Here is a 21,011-nt window from a genome sequence, read left to right as displayed (position 1 = left end):
ATACATTCCATAAGGGCCTGAGGATTTGTTTATATTTGGTTTGTCTGAACACTTTCTGACTTGATTCTCTTCCACAAGGGTAAGTTTTGATTGCTCTGGACTTCCACACTGCTTTTGGGAACATGGGATTGGTGAGGGCCAGACTTACTAGTAAACAGAAGCAAAGAAGGCATTCAATACTTCAACTTTCTCCTTGTCCTTTATGGTCAAGTCCTCATTTCCATTCAGTTGCGACCCTACACTTCTCCTAATGTTGATTTTGTTGCTGATATATACATGGAAATCTTTTTGGTTACCCTTCTAATGGGTTAACAGCAGCACACCTGTTTCTAAGTTACAGGCTGGAAAGTCAGCTCCATCCCAGCCATTTCCAGTTGTGATGGGCTAACCCTGGTTGGGCACCAGGTGCCCACTATGCCACTCTATCACCCCTTCTCAGCAGGGCAGGGGAAGAAAATAAGTTGAAAAATCTTGTTAGTCAAGATAAAAGCAGTTTAATGAAAAAAGCCCTAACAAACAAAAACCATAAAGGTTGCATGAGGCAGCAAAGCAAAACCAAATATTTATTTTCCACTTTTTATCAGTAGGTGATGCCCAGCCACATCCTGGGCAGTACTTTCCCTTTACTAGTTCCTTCACCATTGGGGTCTGAAATTTGTTGTCAATTTACTATGGAAATCTCCAGGACTGCTTCTATCCTGCTACACTGTCCTTCCAGCAAGTATCAGTGTGGGCAAACTCTCTTACAAAGACCAGGCTTGTACCAGGAGGGTGAAAAAAAGTCTCATCTACTTCTTTCTGATCAGGTGGACCATGGTAGACACCTATCGCAATGCTAACTTCTAATCCTAATTAAAAAACTCTCAGTTGGCATGTTGGAAAAACTCTGCATAGGGCTCCATACATTCCCACTGTTTTCCCACATAAATGGCACTTTCCCTTCTGAGAGAACCTATAGCCATCCATGGCAGCACTACAGATGTGTGAACTATCTCATCATGTCTCTCTGACCCCATGAGACCCCATGTTTTGCAATTGCATGCAGAACTCTAATTCCTCTCCTTTGTTTTCCATGCTGCAGCCATTAGTGTACAGGTATATCAGAGAGGCACTCATTCAAGGTGACTTTCCAGAAAGGGTATTAGAGCCTTCCTCGTAATTCTGTCAGGTTGGCACTTCCTTGTTTATATGGACATACTTTAGATGGACTCCCTCTTCAGCTCTGTTTTGTTGATGATGATCATCATCATGTTGACAGACATACTTTGCCTGCAAACCTGGTCAACTACTCCCTCACATAATTTTTGGCCATCCTCTCTCTCCCTTGCTATTTCTATCTTAAAAGTCTCCTCACCAAGCTGGCCAGCCTGTTGGCTTAGTCAGGTGGACCCTTTCTCCTTCGAGCAGGAAATCGCCAATCCTCAAAAAGTGTTTCACGGTCATAAAACCCAGGGCAGTCTTTCTACAATGTCCCAAATCTGAGCCTCTGGCAAGTAGCATAGATCTGGAAAACAGATCAGGTCAGAAAATGGGAGTGCCTTTCTCCCCACAGCAGGGAGTTGCCCACTGCTATTTCTTAGTGCAGTTGGTGTGAGAGCTTCAAAGCACAGAGCTCCCAGCCTCTTGCAAGCTATGGGCACACCAAATCTGTACTACAAGTGCAAATCTTGAGATGGAGCAGAAGGACTCATGCTGCCATAAATCACAAGCTTCCAGACATTGCCTCCTGTAAGTCTTCACTTTTATTATGGGTTTGTGTGGAGCTGCTTTTTGCCTGGTAACAGGGGGAGGGAACTGTAGTGCTGGTGCCAATAAGTAATTCTCAAAACATCCCCCAGTTCTGAGTTAGACGCACCTCCAGCCTGGCCAGGCCAATCTGGCACCTCTGCCATCACTATTTAAGAAGGGAAATCTGAGCTGGGAGAGGAGCTGGAGAAGTGGTACAAGATGGAGGTGACCATGCAGACCCTACAGTCAGAGAAGGAGGAAGGAAGGAGGGGCACCAGACCAGAGATCCCTCTGCAACCTGTGGTGAGAACACAGGCTGTGCCCCTGCAACCCATGGAGGGCCATGGCAGGACTGAGAGCCACCAGCAGCTCCCTGTGAGTGCACCCAGACAGACGAGGGACTGTGTGAGGAGGCGGCCATGGCACAGGCCGTGCTGGAGAGCCTGCGGGCCGCAGAGCAGCCCCACACGAGAGGCAAAGAGGAGCTGCAGCCTTTGGGATGAACTCACATTGGAGCAGCCCGTGCAGGGCTGCCGTGTGTGAGGTACCCCACAGAGGTGCAGGGAGGACTGGTGCAGAGCCCACCTGTCCTGAGGAGAGACAAAGGGCAGAAGCCATCAGGAATAGACTGACTGAAACCCCCACTCCCTGCCCCCCTGAGCCGTTCAGCGGAGGAGGAGGTAAAAACACCGGGATCAGGGCTCTGAGCCAGGGAAGAGGGGAGGAGTGGGGAGAAGGTGGTCTTAAAGGGCTGGTTGTGCTCTTCATCACTGCATCACTCTGTGTCATTTTCTGTTTGTTGTATTTTGGTGTTTCCTGGGTTTTTTTAAATTAATTTCTGTTTTCTTCCCCAAGTTGCGTAGTCTTGTCTGTTTTGCCTGGGATCATAAGTGGCAATTGAATCCTTGTCCTAGTTTAGGCCCATCAGGGAACAAAGACCACTTCGAGTACCGAAGTGGCTGAGAATTGCTCAAGGGCAGGGAGAGCTTAATTGCCGCTTAAGGTTCAGGACAAAACAGACCAGGCCACTCGGTTTGGGGAAGAAAACAGAGAAACAATTTAATGCAACATCAACTAAAACATACCCCCAAAAACCCAGAACATAACCAAAATGAAACAACACAGAGTAATACATCAATGAAGAGTCCAACCAGCCTTTTTAAGAACACCTTCTTGCCACACCTCCCCTCTTCCCGGGCTCAGAGCCCTGATCCCGGTGTTTTTACCCTGTCCCCTCCTGAACGGTTCGGGGGGGCAGGCAGTGGGGGTTTCAGTTAGTCTGTTCCCGATAGCTTCTGCCGTTTGTCCCTCCTCAGGACGGGTGAACTCCACACCAGTCCTCCCTGCAAGTCCGTGGGGTAACTCACAAGCATGGCAGCCCTGCACGGGCTGCTCCGACGCGCACTTATTCCAAAGGCAGCAGCTCCTCTCTGCGTCTCGTGTGGGGCTGCTCTGCGACGTGCAGGCTCTCCAACACGGCCTGGGCCATGGCCGTCTCCCCACACAGTCCCTCGCCCGTCCGGGCTCACTCACATGGAGCTGCTGGTAACTCTCGGTCCTGCCATGGATCTCCATAGGTTGCAGGGGCACAGCTTGCATTCTCGCCACGGCTTGCAGAGGGGTCTCTGGTCTACTGCTCCTCCTTCCTTCCTCCTTCTCTGGCTGAAGGGTCCGCGTGGTCGCCTCCATCTTGTATCACTCTTACACCTCCTGCCTCGCATTCCAAATTCCCGTCCCCTAAATAGTGATCGCAGAGGCGCCAGATTGGCCCAGCCGGGCCGGAGGTGGGTGTGAACCCAGGAGCCGGGGCAGAGTCCGCAAACTCTTTACCGGGTCTTCACTGCAACCTGCTCCCCCTGTTACTAAGCCAAAAGCTGCTCCTTGCTAAACCAGAAGAATCCTCCTTGTCCTTAGGGTATTCCTTGGTACTTATGGCTTACTGTGGTTCTTTGTTCCTAGATGGACCTGAATCAGGACCATTTGCTATCCTAATAGACACAGACTCTGCCTGTAACACCTTCAAGAAAGCTGGGAGCTTGGCTTTTCAAGCTTCAGTCTCTCAGAAAAGATTTGTCTCATTTCAGATGCTGCAAAGTCATCTGACCTCCTCTAACAGCTCCTTAATTTGATGATGTAGAGCCTCAATAAGCACACATCTCCTGCAGGTTAAAAGACCACCTCTTGCCTCCCAAGCCTCAGGAAGAGGCACCAGGCACTCCCTGCTGCTCGAGATCTTCAGAGTTACATCTCCTTATGGAGGGTCCATCCTCATTTTAAGAGGGTTCATGGCTCTAATAGCACATGGAGACCATGTCCTGTGGCATATTACTACCATTGCTTAGAAAGTGTACCCTTTGCTGAGCAAAGTTGTTGGTCATCTATGAAGTTGACAGCACAAACTGCCTTGCCAACTGCTGCATGTATTTGCTGTTTCTGTTAGCTGCATTCAATGCTATTGATTGAGAGATCACAATTTGCACTTATGAAAAAACACAAATATTATTTTACACACTTTAATGTGGTATGATTATACAGGGGGCCTCTCCTTAAGAAGTTCAATGGTCTCTTTACAGATTTGTGAAGTGCTGGTTAATAGTAGGTAAAATTTTTTGGTTTATCACTGATTACTGAAATTTACTGGCTACATAAATTCTATAGACATGCTGACAATTTAGCTATATTATACACTCTACATTAATTAGACTGATTTTTTTCTAATACTGAACACTGCTGCTTAGTCCACAGAAATATCTAGTCAAATGCTGTCAATTATTTTATCTGAATTTAGACACTAGATTATAGAATATAAAAGTGATCACCATCTGGTATTGAGAGTGTAAAGATAAAAATATGTCCACACTCCTAGACTATGATCAATTATTCCAGTATAAATTCTACAGGACAAACCTATGTCAAGCAGTAAATTTCATTATGCTTCAGAATAACGAGCACTTAGGTATACAATAACTATTTTCAAGGTACTTGTAAGATAATCCTTTTTGAGTTAATCCTTGATTTACATAGTACTGGAATAAAAATGTTTAAAAATATACTTTGTCGACATATTAACAAGTTTCTGAGTGTTTTTGCCTCTGGAATAAAAAGTAGCTGATTCTAAAACCAGCTTTGAATTTATAAATAAACTAGATTCAATTCAGAACTGTACTGGACATTCACTGAATTCCAGTACTTTGAAACAAATATTCAATCATTATTTCCAACTATCCTTAGTGATAAGCACACTGACAGGTAAAAAACTCCTAATATTTGCTGCTTCTAAATAAAATTGAAGGTATTGTCAGCCTCTACTCCATCTGCCTTGACTTTACTCCTGTCTGTATCCAATAGATAAGATACTAATAATAACAACAACTTCATGAGGTTCAACAAGGGCAACTGCAAGGTCCTGCACCTGATCAGGGCAATCCCCAGCATCAACACAGGCTGAAGAGATTGAGAGCAGCCCTGCTGAGAAGGACTTGGGGATGGCAGTGAGTGAAAAATTGGACATGAACTGACAATGTGCATTTGCAGCCCAGAAAGCTGTATCCTAGACTGCATAAAAAGATGTGTTTAAAGGAGGCCAAGGAAGGTGATTCTGCTCCACTCTCATGAGACCCAACCTGCAGTGCTGTATCCTAGATGCCCCAGAGGAGGGTCACAAAAATGACGGGAGAGCTGGATCACCTCTCCTATAAAGAAAGGAGAGTTAGGATTGCTCAGCCTGGAGAAGGTTCTGGAGAGACTTTATTGCAGCCTTTCAATATGTAAAGGAGCTTATAAGAAAGACCAAAAAATACTTTTTACCAAGGCCTGAAGTGACAAGACCAGGGGCAATGGTTTTAAACTGAAATATGGTAGACTGGATATAAGGAAGATATTGTTTACAGTGAAGGTGGTGAAAGACTGGAACAGGTTGCTCAGAGAGGTTGTGCATATCCCATCCCTGGGATGGGCTTTCAGCAACCTGACCTAGTGAAAGATGTCCCTGCTCATAGCAGGAGGGTTGGGCTAGATCTTTAAGATCCTTTCCAACCCAAACATTCTATGACTGTGTGATTCTATAATAAAGGACTGCAGCTAACATAAATGCTTCCAAAATTGAGCAGGGAACATTTTTTACAGACTTCAGGAACAGCTCATTTTACCGATTTCACTTTTTTATATCTGGAAAGTTATTTTGGTGCATATTCTGTGTCCATTACTGCATAAATAAATTTGAGCCATTATGATAGCATCAATCAAAGAGAGTATTTTACATCTCTAAAGAAAGTTCTCAGATACAGAGTGGTTAAAGGTCTATTTCAAGACAATAAATCCATAAGTCAGACAGAAACTAGCTGCTCAGTTCTCTGAAGCACACAAGCCCCAAGGACAGGAAACTGAAGAATGGCAGGATGGTTAGTGGCAAGGGATTAGCCAAAGATTACCCAGACATTATAAATCAGTCAGGCTGATGACAGTCCTTAGTGAACAAACTGGTTTTGTAGCTAAACCAGAAGCCTCCTGCATCCACAGAAGGACTGCACACCAAGTACAAGATTTAACTAATATAAGCTTTTTTTGAACTCAAGCACAATACAGTAAGCATAGCAAACAATATAGAAATTTTTCATACACAATGGTCCTGTGATAAAAATATTGCCCTTGGTAGAAACAAGCCACTGTAACTGAGTCTCATGCTAACTGAGCAAGGCCCCAGTATTGGCCTTCCAGAGTTGTTACCAACTTGCTAAGAGGCTTGCTGTCTGAAGTGGAATTCAGTACCAGGTGTCTCCTGTTACAACACAAAATTGAAGCATGGGATAACAGTAAAGGTCTTGAAAGTTTGGGCACAGATTGAAATTAGAGGCCCAAAAACTATGAATAATAAGTTGATGGTCACCTACTGGTCACTGAGGAAGGGTAACATTAAGATCTGTTTAGACTGCTTTTGCTTCAAGACAAGAAGATACGATGAGGCAGGAACAAAAACCAGCCAAGTGACACAATAAGGTATCTGCTACAGCCTGGAAAATAACCCTATTTAAGCATCACTCAGCCTGGAGTTCAGGAACAGATGTAAAGGGCTGAAAATTCATATGAAAGGGGATTTCAGATTTGAGGGCAGCAGTAGAGGAGAAAGATAAAACCTGTGTCAGGTCCAGCTTCCCTTGCCAAAGAGGTCTCAGGCTTGATTATCTCCATCTGGATGACCAAGAAGGACCATAGCCATCAGCAGTGACTATGTAGCTTTAGCTTCATGGTACTGCGTAGTGACAGCTAATTTATGACACAAGTTTTAAAAAACAAGTACTTTGAATGTGCAGTACTAATGATAAAAAACTAGCCATTAGCAATGTGTGCCATTAATGAGTATTAATGTAGTGAAGTTTTGGTTTCCTGTTTAAAACTGGACTCATTTATCAGTCCTCCAAACACTACAACCAAAATCTTTACTTTTCTGATTATAAATGTATACATATATGCAATGGTTTCTTCTAAGCTTTTGCAAAGGAGGTCTGCAGGCCTCAAAGTACCTTTAATTCTAGTCAGTATGATATAAAAGAAGGTGTTACATTGAAATACACTGCTTTTTCTTACAGGATCACAGGCCTGGATAACAGCAGTCCATCTTTAGAGCCCATAGATTTCAACATGAAGTTATGTAGTGCCAAAAGATTATTTTGACAAAAACATAATGTATCATACAATTGGCATGTACTAAATGAGACTTTAATGAGAGATTTCAAAATGTAATGGCAAACTCTAATGTGCACCTCATGTTACTTCTTTGCATGTGGTTATTGGAGTAAGGGAAAGGCTTTTCTCATTCCAGTGTTGTGTACATAACATATTTTAGGCCATGATGTCTGTGATCTATTACTTTTTGTGGAGGAGAAAAATAATGGCCAAATGTCTAGGTAGGAACCTGGCATGAGGGGAGAGGAATCCTTCCCAAGTGTGTGTAGTATTTGCATTTCAAAGAAAATTTGCACACCTTACAGCTTAACAGCTACCCATAAAAATAATTCAGTGGTTAGAAATCAAGCTTTACAATGTATATAAAAAAACTCCACCAAAATGAACAAACCCTAAACAACAAAGACATAAAAAGGAAGTGATACTGGATATTTCAAGCAGTGTATTTAAATGAATTTCAATTTAATGAATCCTTTTAATGAAGGATTTTAATGAACCTCAACTTTAAAGCTAATACTATGTTTCAATAATATACAGGAAAAACTTAATTTAATATTTTGGGGGTTGGACTAGATGATCTCTAAAGGTCCCTTCCAACCCCTACCATTCCATGATTCTATGAAGTCATTAAACATTGCCTTGTGAATAACAGAGAAATTAACAGATTAAATTAAAATCTAAAATATATTGGTGATCTTGGAAACATGCAAGATGTTAGACTCATGTCTCGTGAGTATGGTCTCACCTCCGTACGTAGATTAAAAATGATAACTCCTTTTCCCATATACAGACTTCTTAGCTAATTAAATACACATCACTTTGTCCTTGCCACCTCAAATGCATTTAATTTCACTTGTTTTGTTTCAATATTCAAGATAATTTGTTAGATATTACTTTCACTGTAGTTACTGGGGAAAAAAAAAATAAAGGTGTCTTTTAAAATTGGCTACTTGCCTACCTGATTAAGTTTCTTCCATAGGTTGAGAACAGGAGAAAGTTCAGTAGACCATATTTCTCTGTCAAATTTGCTGCCAGCAGTTACTGACCTGCTCAGGATCCGAAGCTGTGAAATGACCTAAGTGAAGAGAATACAAATGAAATCTTGAAGGTTTAACAAACTTCTTTTAGCACAAAAATGCAGCAAAATGGCAAATACTCTCTGATTTATCTACGGACTAAACTCTTCTGCATACTTAAATACTAATCATGATCTATTAAAAATACAAACATATATATCCATACTTATTTATCCAAATATAAACATACTTGAGTCTCACTCATATTAAGCCCAAACCAAACAAACAAATCCATATTTTTCTTATCATAGTAATTGTTTTTGCTCAACTATAATTTAAAAACTAATGAGGTGTATAACTAATTTAAAAGCCTCTTTTCCAGAAAATCTGCAGATAAAACTCAAGCTCTGCCTTTAAGAAGGCTCCATCTGTAATTTAAAAAAGATAAATTAAAAAACCAGACTATGTTACTAAATACATATAGTACCTATCAGGCATCACAACCCCAAGACAATTATAATCAATTCATTCTGATCTCCCATGCATTTCTTTCGTACTTATGTGTATAACCTCAAACGATTTAAATGTATATTTATTACTTTAAAGAAATCAAGCAAGTAATTAAAAGGATAACTGCGAAACTTTCAGAAAGCAGGAGACCTTCCAGTTCATCAGCTACAACTGCATTTTACTGCTACTTACTCTGGTAACTCCACACAAACTGACCAAATAGATGCATATATTTATACATATATAGATGTACATAACTTTATGTATAAAATTATAAAGGAAGAATACTGAATTCAAATTTTTCAGTGATAGTACAGTCTATTCCTTAAACTGCACATATAACCCCTGGTATTTTAGCTAAATTTGCATTATTTTTCAGAGTGTATTTTCTGCAAGTCATATTAGAGAGCAACTTATTCTATCCCCTTTTGCTTGACTTCAAAGATACTCAAAAATAAAAAATTCTTAATTGTACAGCAGGACAGGATCGCTTTTATTAGACAGAATGAGGCAAGAAGACAAGTTACTTCTGTTGGGTTTTGCCTTCTAACATGTGCAGTGACATGGTAGACAATGAAGAACTAGTAGAAGATGTGAAGGTCGAGGGCAGCCTTGGCTGTGGAGATTGTGGAGTTTAAAATCCTGAGAGAAGAGCAGGGCAAGTAGTAGATTCATAACCCTGGACCTCTGGAAAGTAGATTTTAGCTTATTCAGGGATCTGCTTGGCAGGATCCAAGGGGCAACTGCCCTGGAGGGCAAAGGCAGCCAGGAGAGTTGGTTAATCTTCAAGAACAAATCCCTCAAAGCAAGAGAACAGCCTTTTCTGATGTGCAAGAAGATAAGCAAGACAAAGGACAAGCACAACAGAAGATCAACATGGACAAAAAGGAAGCTAGTGATCTCCAACGTGAAAAGGTAACCCTCAGAAGTGAGCAGGAATGGACTGCTCAGCAGCGATATAAAGACACTACTAATTGTGTTGAGATGGAGTGAGGAAAGTCAAATCTCAGCTGGGTTTGAAAATAGCAATGGATGTGAAACCTACAAGAAGGATTTCTGTAAGTTTTCTGGTAGCTAAAGGGAGGAAAAGAAAATATTAGCCACTGCTCAGTATGGCTTCTTGTATGGAAATACCATTGAATGCTCTCATTCTCTTAACTTAAACTTTAAAAATTCTTTGTATGCTCCAGCTACTGTGTATAGCAGAAAGGATTGTTTCATTTAGCAAAAACACATTTTCACTGATTAATGTTTTGATCACAGTATCTTTATCATCCCTATTATTCTTTCTTTTCATTCTGCAAACATGCAAAATGTTCTGACAAACAATACAGATTATAAGCACACATTTGTGCCTTCCAGATATTATTCTTTTAGCTATAGTTCTGGCACCTACAAATTGGTTTTGGATAGTTGCCTGCCATCATTTGCAAAGAAATAAAACATTTATATAGATTTTAACTGGTAATTTATTATGCTGTACTTTATATAAGCTTCCATATTTATATATAAAGCTGCAAAAAAAGTGTATATGATTGCTTTGTGAGTATGGGGGATTGAAAATGTTAAGTACTGTATTATTTTAAAGTACTTTCTTGTTTCAGGTTACATCCTGTAAAAACAAGAGAGTCAAATGCACAGACTGGGACAAAGAATGTGTTGAGATTGAGAATGACCTGAATAAAATCCTGAGTGGGATATATTTCTTTATTAAAATTACTAGGCATATCACAAAAGACTCCTATGTTATGTGATCTCTTTGCAGTCACTCTACAAAACTGTTCACACCTCCAGGCAAGAGAAACAAGTTTGTAGTTGGAAAGGAAAACAGATTTGAAAGAGTATCAGGAATACATTCCTAAGAGCCATATGAAGAACAAAAACAGTTCTGTAAGGCAGCAGGATGGGAATGAGTATGCAGACTGGATGAATACCTTAGAAGGAGAGACCTTGATTCAACTGACACAGTGACTATGATATGAATCTGTATTTAAGGAGACAAAAAAACTTTTAGTCACTTAAAACAGACAACCCCAAATTCACTAGACCTACCCTTTGGCTCTTAAAGCTTACCTAAATTACAAAGATTAGCACAAATAATCAACAGACAGATCTTAAATTGGTTAATCTGTCATTTGGAATGCCCTCCCATTGAGTACATAGGAAAAGTTCCTTATATCACTATCTCAGGTAGGTGGGGTTATGTTGTGAAAATTAGAATTAGGATTTTCATTTCCCAGAAACCTAAGTTCAAAACTCAGGATGAATTTGGCTTCTCTCACTGTACTATATATATATGTTACCATCAGGTCAACTTATAATCAACTTCAGACACTTACTCTAGGATAAGATTACTTGTGCCTTAAACATGACACTTCTATGACCACAAAGACAGACTAGAAGTGACTAGCACAGATGTAGATATCTAGGTCTGTTGAATCATATCCTTAGCACTCTAGTTTGGAAAGGTAAGAAAGTATGTACTTAAAATAGTAAGGAAACTGAAAATCTAATCACAGTTGTATAATACAGGGTACTCAAAAATAGAATACTTTTACAATACCTGATATTTGAACATTCATCTTTGTAATTGCAATATATTCTTTTAATACATTACACACTAAAAACTTTTATATGTTGTGCTAGTTCAGCCCAAATACATATCTAAATATCCATTGTAAACAAGGAAAACAGTATCATCACTGAAAACATGAGTGGGATGCAAAGGAAGATAATCAAAATATAAAAGCTGTCACCAATAATGGTCTGTTTAAAAGGGGGTGAGAATATTCAAAACCATGAGTCTTTGTAGAAGTCGTATGTTTTTAAGGTCAACTAATCATAACAGTATTTATATTAAAAATTCAATAGAGTAATTCATTTCTTAACAGTGCATCTAATAACTATGTACAGCATACAGGACCTGCTTCTGAATATTTTCTTCATTCTCGGTGGAAAATTCATACACTGTATTTTTGGTTTTGCATTATCATCACAGAAAACTATAAATTCCATGTATCAACAAAGGTAGAGTAGTCAAACTTAAAATATCAATATTTCTTTTCCAAGTTATTACATTAATTGTGCATCTCAGCTTGTTAATCCATTGCATACTTTATGGGTTTCTCCAGATATATGCTACTATGACATTGATCAACACATTACAGTAAAAAATCTACATATTTAGAGAAATTAAGAGAGATAACGAACAGAACGAAAAGCAATAATGACAATGAATGAATATCCAATGTGGCTTCATATGGAACTATGAGGAAGTCAAGTTTGACCTGAAAACTGAAGTAAAAATTCATGGAAAAATAAAAATGAAGATATGTCAAGATTTTAACTTTTCCATCCTGGGAACATAGATAAAACCAGATTTCTAGGAACACAAAATCCATTTCTGTTGTTTACTCACACACAAGATGAGGAAAAAGTGTTGCTTCCAGTAATTCACAGCTATTGCAAAAAATGTTACTTCACAAATACAATAACAAATAAACACAGGCTTGTATCTCTCATTTATTTCAGAGAGTTATAGAACCATTTAGAGGGAAAATACCTTTAAGAGTCCAACCCACTGAGAAAAATATTGAAAATACCTCACTGAGTCCAACTGTTATCCCAACACTGCCAAGCCCACAGCTAAATTATGACCCTAGGCATGACATCTACACGTCTTTTAAATACCTCCAGGGATGGTGACTCCATCACCTCTCTGGGCAGCCGTTGCTAGTGCTTAAAAAGCCTCTCAGTGAAAAAGTTTTTCTTAATGCCCAATCTAAACCTCCCCTGCTGCAACTTGAGCCCATTTTCTCTTGTCTTCTCCTTGTTACTTGGGAGAAGAGAGTGACTCCTACATTGCTACAGTCTCCTTTCAATGTGTTGTAGAGAGTGATCATGTCTCCCCTCCTCTTCTCGAGGCTAAACAACCTCAGTTCCCTCAGCTGCTCCTCAGACTTCTTCTCCAGACTCTTCAGCAGCTTCCTTGCCCATCTCTGGATACACTCCAGCACCTCAGTGTCCTTGAAGCGAGGGGCCCAGAACTGAACACAGTATTTGAGGTGCAGCCTCACTGATGCCCACTGTAGGGACAATCATTTCCCTACTGATTGCTTCCTATGTTACAGATCACACCACACTCAGTACTACAGTTTGAAAAAGAAGAAAGTAATAGAGTGAAAAATATATTGTGAAATTCTATGTCACTGATCTAAAAAACAACATAGGATCAATCATTTCTAACAAAATATGATTACTGTTTTAAGAGCACAAAACAGAAAGAAACACTAGTCAGAAAACTGCTATATTTTCAACACTATGGAAGAGATAAAAGGATTTTTAGTTTTGTAAAGCTAATAAACAATACTAATAAACTCCTCTGTTAATCTACAATGTCAAAGCAGATACTCTACTGCCATCTACCAGTTTGAAAAGGATGTAGTCTTAGCATAGAAATCACTGATGTTTCATTTCTCTGCATGAAACAATATATCCTTATGAGACTTTACAGTTCAAACTGAAATATGAAGTTATAGCATAGTCACTTTGGTAAATTCAGTGCAATACAACTGTCTTCATTGTGTCAAGAGAGGGAATGGACTTGCGTTTTGTATGTCTTCTGATAGAACGACATGTTTCCATAATGTTACTCGTAGTTTGGCTGCAGCTACCCACTGTGAAAGTAATCTAAGACTGAGCTGTCAGTGAAGCCTCTCTTTCGTCTCTCTGTGTCCTTTGCCCTCTCTGCAAGAATAGGGTCCATGGAGGTTGTTAGGATGAAGGTACTTCAATGGTGTTCATTCATACTGCATGAGTAAGAAACAGTGTAGGTCTAGGGTTGCTCATTTGTTGTTCCCTTAAGGCAATTTCAAAGTTGCACCTTCACTCAATAAGGATGTGAGGTAGCACTGGGCTCAATACTGAGATATATGACTTCTTAATCAAAATACAAAGCAAACAAGGGAAAGACACAGACATCAACCATATCTTGCTTTATATAGAAGAGGATTATATAGCTTTAACATCAAGAAGATCTTCTGTATAACAGACATTCAGTGGAAGAGGAAACAAAAGCACCAGGATGCTGAAGATGGACAGCACAAGTCCACTACTGACACAGCCAGCATTTTAATTGCACCTTCTTCCAAAGAACAGCTAAGGAGCTTACTTTGTAGAGGTCCCCAGGATACACAGTATCTGGAGAATATGATGATATAAAGAAGGCCAGACGAAGTGGCCTTAGCTAATTACACACCCTTACAAAATTTAAGAAAATTTGAAAATTGCAGAAGACAAAAAACTGCTCATATGCAGAGCACCCATTTATTCTCATACACATAGTGTCAGTCCTATGGGAATTAATAAGGCTACTTGAAGTACTGCATTGATTCACTGCAATGATAAAGAGATGTGGTTTTTATTACAGCAGAGTACTGTGGCTTTCACTCCATCATCTAGCACAACACGTGTTCATGCAGCACCACAGGTATATACAAAATACTCCTCATATTTCAAAAATTCTTGTTAAGTACTCAGATTGCTCAAATGGAGGGTAATAATACATACAGTTTAGCATTACTCATCAGTTTCTGCTAAATCCTGTTAGTCATGTATTTGTGATGTGAGGTGCATTTGGTAAATGTCAGTAATTATATGCTCTGCACAGCTGACATAAGGGTTATATAAATGTTAAATTATTTTAAGAAAATAGATTTATGTTCATCCTGACATCTATAGCAATAACACTAAAAGTTTTATCACTTTAATTGCACATTTTTCAATAATTATATCCATATTACTCTATGTGTAATTAGAATTATAGAGGAGCAGCAGATATAAAATTAGGTGGCAGTGCTCATCGTCCTGTCAAGTTAGATTTTGAAAGAGATAATTTAGTCTGTTGATGAACACACAAGAAGTTACAGCTATCATTATATTCCAATTGCACCTTGAAAAATAACCACACACCACATCCCCACTGTTCTATATACAGTAGAAACACTGCAGTTGGATTTATGACCATAATATTGGGTGGACACATTCACCCTGACTTGGCTTTAGCTGACTTGGTAATAACCACTGAACACATACTTCCAACTATAGACTTGAAACGTGATTGCAACTTGGATGATGGTACATAGTGCACACAAATAAAGCTACATAGACAGTGTTGGCAACAGTTCCCCTTTGAGAAGCACATTGGACTACATAAACTCCAGAGGTTCCTTGTAACCAGCATTTCTACAAATACATGATCCAAAAAAACTTTGTACTCAGGATTCTAATCCTTTCATGACAGCTTATATTGGTGTGCATGGCTTTCCTTCTGTTTCTCAGGTATTAATTTTTAACTTAAGATGACCTTTTATATTTTTAACTACCTTTTTTAAAATTTGTCTTAATCTCAAATTGCACTCTTGAAAAGTTTCTGTCATTGGGCATGTAACGAGTCAGTCTCACAAGGATACTGTCTTCCATTAATGAGAATAATGGCCTTGCGTAAGGATGCTCAACTAGTTCTGGGAACCATCAACTTTTTTCAGCAGTTGAATAAAATAAAACTGATAGCAAACAAATGAAATTCGAGATGCCCTGGCAGAAAAAAAAAAAAAAAAAAAACAAAAATACCCAAAACACAACAAATCTGTTTACTTATTAATAAAATCATTTTTTCATCTCACAGCATTTAGGGGAGTCAACATGGCTTCACCAAGGGGAAATCCTGTTTGACCAAGCTGATATCCTTCTATGAGTGCATAACCGGTTGGCTAGATGAGGGGAGAGCAGCAGATGTCATCTACCTTGACTTCGCAAAATCTTTTGACACTGTCTCCCATAACATCCTCATCAGAAAGCTCAAGCAGTGTGGCTTGAATGAGTGGACAGTGAGGTGGATCAAGAGCTGGCTGAATGACAGAGCCCAGAGGGTGGTGGTCAATGGCACAGAATTGAGTTGGAGGCCTGTGGCCAGTGGAGTTCCTCAGGGATCGGTTCTGGGGCCAGTCTTGTTCAACATCTTCATCAACGACCTGGATGAGGGGACAGAGTGTACCCTCAGCAAGTTGGCTGATGACACCAAACTGGGAGGACTGGCTGATTCCCCAGAAGGCTGTGCTGCCATTCAATGGGATCTCAACTGGCTTGAGAATTGGGCAGAGAGGAACTTAATGAGGTTCAACAAGGACAAGTGCAGAGTCCTGCATCTGGAGAAAAACAACCCCCTGCACCAGTACAGGCTGAGGACTGACCTGCTGGAGAGCAGCTCTGCAGAGAAAGACCTGTGAGTCCTGATTGATAATAAGCTAAATATGAGCCAGCAATGTGCCCTCGTGGCCAAGAAGACCAATGGCATCCTGGGATGCATCAAGAAGAGTGTGGCCAGCAAGTCAAGAGAGGTTCTTCTCCCTCTCTACTCTGCCCTGATGAGGCCTCCTCTGGAATCTTGTGTCCAGTTCTGGGCTCCTCAGCTCAAGAGGGACAGGAAAGTGCTGGAGAGAGTCCAGTGCAGGGCCACCAAAATGATCAAGGGACTGGAGCATCATGCAGGGGGTTTGGACTAGATGATCTTTCAAGATCCCTTCCAACCCTTAAGATTCTCTGATCTTCCTTATGAGGAAAGGCTGTGGAAACTGGGGCTGTTTAGTCTGGAGAAGAGGAGACTGAGGGGGGATCTCATTAACATTTGCTAATACCTAAATGGTGGATGTCAGGAGGTTGGGGTATCACTTTTTACTGTTGTATCCAGTGACAGGACAAGGGGTAATGGGATGAAGCTGGAACACAAAAAGTTCCATTTAAACATAAGGAAAAAGTATTTCACTGTAAGAGTGACACTAGAACAGGCTGCTGAGGGAAGGTGTGGAGGCTCCTTCTCTGGAGGTTTTCAAAACGCACCTGGACGCGTTGCTGTGTGACCTGATCTAGGTGGACCTGCTTCTGCAGGGGGATGGACTAGATGATCTCCAAAGGTCCCTTCCAACCCCATTGGAAGCATCATAGAATGATGCCATTCCATGATTCTATGATTCTGTGATAATAGAATAGGTTATAATGTTACCTGTTTCAAAAGATTTTGAACTGATAAAGGATTGTTAATAACATTTACACTTAAAACCAATGTATATCTGAATGATTATTTAGAATCTCTAAGCTTAAATATATGACTAATGTTGAAGTTGCTATCAATTGGTTTAAAAAAGTGACTTGAAAGTATGTATAAAACTAATCCTGAGTTTAATGGTGTAGATGATACATTTCTGTGCATCTATGCATAAGGAAGACGTTAGTAAAAATACAGACTGAGAAATTATAATAACTAATTTATGAGAAATTATATGAGAAAGCAGACATAAGTTATCATAGAATCGTTTCAGCTGTAAGACTTTTAAGATCAAGTCCAGCCTTTTTCCCAGCCCTATCAACCACTAGACCATTTCCCTAAGTGCAACATCCACTCATCTCTTAAACACCTCCAGAGATGGTGACTCCATCACCTCCCTGGGCAGCCCATTCCAATGCCTGACAACCCCTTCAGTAAAGAAATTCCTCCTCATATCCAGCCTGAAGAGGATATACCCTATACTTAGCACAGGATCAGTGAAGCCATAGATATAATATGAAATTTCCCCTTTTTGGTGCTAGTGACACGGCAACCGATCTGGTAGCAACTTCTTTCTCCTTTTTTTATTCTTTTAGCTTTTCTCTGCTTTTGCTTGGTAACGGATTTATGAGAAACATGCCTGTTAGAAGGCAATCACTCAACTTCAGATTGTGAAACATGGCATCACTTATGGATCTAAGACAGCTGCCAAAGTGTCAGAAATTGAATAGGAGTAGGAATCATAGTAAAGCAGAAACAATTTAAGAAAAATCTCCTATCTGTGTTACTTAAATTGCCTAAAACTAAAAGTACCAAAAGCTATTATTGGAAGGATGAGGAAATGTCTCATATGACGAAGCAGCATCTCACAGAATATTAACTACAACAGTCTCATAAATTCAAGATTATAATCTATAGATAGTATTAATGCTATAACAAACTAATTCAGTAGCGTGTGAGTCTGTATGTAAATGTGTTCATTACCTATTTCCCTTAACACAGGAACTCTGAATTCATTCTGATTTTGTGGAGGATAACTAAGGACCTATTTTCAAATACTAGCATTTTTAACAACTGCAGCTCTTAAAAAGTTATGTAAGAATAGCTGAAATAAATAAACTAAGCAGTAGCCTACAGTGTATCTGACAGAAACAAAAGCATTTGAAGGTGATGTTTATGTAAAAAAAGATTGTAAGACAAAACCAGAGCTTGGTGCCTATTTTGGCTTTGTAGTAAAGGAGTTCTTGAGCTCAGTGTATTAGCCCATGCACCCTCATCCTACAGGTTTGTCTTCATATAGGTTTATTGTTTCATGTTCTAATAATAGAACAAATAATTTGCCAACACAGCTATAGAGCTAAGTGAACAGATATATTTAAACACATTTACCAGTACTATATTTCATATTCAACAAATGCAATGTCCAAAGGCTTTTTTTTTTTTTTCCTTCAATGAATCAAAGGTCTTACACCCACAAGAAATTTCTGCCTGGAGTCCTTTTTAGGTGAGTGTGAGCAAATAATTAAATATTTTTTCTTAAAAAAAATAGCAATGATAGGGAATTTGAATTATAGGAAAATTTCAAGCGATTTTGTCAAGAAAGGTTGGACCAAAAGCACGTTGAGGCCCCTTCACACCTGGGAGTCTAAGATTCTATGACTTAATCTGGTGACTAAAACTAAAACCTCAGCTTGCAGTGAACAGTAGCTATAAGAACTATCCCATTGACAGAAGTTATATTAACAGTGTAACAGAACTAGTGAAACTACATACATACATGGATACTCTTAAACATGAACTGAATTACATTATTGTAAACTTTCTCAATAATTCTTTGTTTATTTAAATCCTGAACAAGTATTACTGTAACTAAAGATAATTGGCATTATATACAAATATTCTACAGATAAAAGTCAATATATTAAAAAAACACGTCCATTTACTCTGACTTTACTATGAAAATTCCTATTTATGAACAGGTAGTTGGGTTTTCTACCTTATACTGACACAGAAAAGATTCAGAAGCTAATGAAAATTAATTTACCTGTGAACTGATCATACGCTGGGATGAACGAGCAATATTAGCAGGCAGGCCAAAAAAGTCAGGTTTATCATCTTCTGGAAGGCTTTCAATAATATTACGATAATCCTGCATTACAATAAAAGAATAAACATACCTGAGGAACTTTTTGTTCAGCTCATGAAACAGTATATGCTGAAAAGAATTTCATTAAGCGCACTGCGTAAGATCAATATTAAAATAGGTACGTAAAATATGACATATCTTGGTAATCTCATTTATAAATGTATTAATTTTACTTAAGAATACCTTCTTTTTATATAGTGTTTACATTTTAAAAGAGCATAAAGCAGTTCTGATTACAGGGATACTATCAACCGAAAATAAAAATATGCTAAAACTGTCTCTGAAAAGTGGTTACAATACTTCTGTTGAAAACTTAAAAGTAAAAATCATAACAATGTAAATTAAACAGAAAAATTTCATTATTTGGAATTTGAATAATAGAGAACAATATGTATTTATAAAATGCAGAGCACTCACTTCTATTCAAATCCTTTAAAATATAATCACTCAAAGAAAGAGATATTGTTTAGGTAAAAGTATGTTTCTACGATCACTAGATATGCAGAATAGCATCAATAGTGGTTACTGTGTACAGAGATTGAGGCTGCTCTTGTACAAAACAGAAAGAGGCCTTGAAAACTAAGGTAGACTAAGAGTGCTGTATGTCTCTTTTAATATGGTTTTGAAGGCAAAAATATTTACTATTTTAAAGTCTGTCTGCACACTACTGCATTGTATCAGTTGCAGTTTGTCCCTTACTTGCAGAAGCATGTCCTAGATGTGCTCAATTTATTCTGACTTGGAATCTCACCTCAGAGAGAACAACAGTAGCAGACCAAACACTGAGGAGGCACTATTTAGTAAGTGATATTATTCCAAATAAGTTATCAAACTTAGCTTTATTATTAGTGTTTCACTAATCAAAACTACTTGCAGAATAATATTTAAGATATGAAAGTACAAACTTTCTCATGAATAATCATATCACTACAAATAAATTGCATTTTCAAACAAACTATGCACAGAGGTGAGTTCTTCAATCTGTGCTGAATTCCCTCTTGTTTACACTACAGGATTTTTAAAGGAGAATCAGAATCCATATTTATCTCCAAATAGAATGTTATATATCCACGGCATGTTAGCAGACTATGCCAGAACATTGATATATTTTGTAAATAAGAAGATATATTTAGATTTTTCTATTTCATTTAGAAGTTATAAGAATGTTTAGCAGTCTGTACAAAACTGTTATTAGGTTAATATACTTAGTTATATAATAACTTAATAATCTTCTTTGTCACAAATTGACCTAATTTCTTTAACTCTGATCTTAGCTATGCCACTCTGCACCTGAGTCCAATTAGATATCATTAAAGAAGGGACCAACTGAACAGAATAGTTCTAAAAATTTAAGAATTAATGTTGCACACAAAAGTAGTCTTAAATAAATCCTCTGGATTGTAAATTTAGTTTTCCTTGTGGAATTATTTCCAAGAATAATTCTTGAAAATAACATTTATTTTAGTTTCCGTATTTGGTAATGGAAGATGTTTACCTACCAAAATACTGCAGGAATTCGGTAAAGAGATCGAGTATGGAAAACTAGTCTTCTTCTTGCCTCTCACATTTAAACTACCAATGACTTGTGAATTGAAAAGCTGCTCCAAGTAGGATCGAAGAACCCTCATATCGAAGTAATTGTCTATACGGCCTCCATAAATGGCATTTTCAAACAAGCCATGCACAACCTCCCACTGAAATTCTTTTGAACCTATAAATTAATTAATTTATTTATTAGGGATAGCATTACATTATAAGCTTTTAATCTTTTTATTGCAGTTCTTCAGTAAGAAAGAAACAAATCATATAAAATAATTATTTTCCAATT

General features: G+C 38.6%; 1 protein-coding gene across 2 annotated transcripts in view; it reads right to left on the bottom strand.

Moving 5' to 3' along the window:
- The window catches only part of DYNC2H1 (dynein cytoplasmic 2 heavy chain 1), a 158,126-nt gene that overhangs the window by 33,605 nt on the left and 103,510 nt on the right, over window positions 1-21,011 (bottom strand). For both annotated transcript variants that reach the window (XM_062020393.1, XM_062020394.1), the window contains exons 81-83: window positions 20,683-20,894; window positions 19,082-19,186; window positions 8,369-8,485 (exon numbers count right to left, since the gene is read on the bottom strand). In XM_062020393.1, the coding sequence (XP_061876377.1) occupies window positions 8,369-8,485; window positions 19,082-19,186; window positions 20,683-20,894 (434 nt within the window). The remainder of the gene's footprint in view (window positions 1-8,368; window positions 8,486-19,081; window positions 19,187-20,682; window positions 20,895-21,011) is intronic.

The sequence above is a fragment of the Colius striatus genome, chromosome 1, assembly GCF_028858725.1.
Source record: "Colius striatus isolate bColStr4 chromosome 1, bColStr4.1.hap1, whole genome shotgun sequence".
NCBI classification, from domain to species: domain Eukaryota; kingdom Metazoa; phylum Chordata; class Aves; order Coliiformes; family Coliidae; genus Colius; species Colius striatus.
Note: the sequence above shows the minus strand (reverse complement) of the source record. Positions and strands in the feature narration are given on the sequence as shown.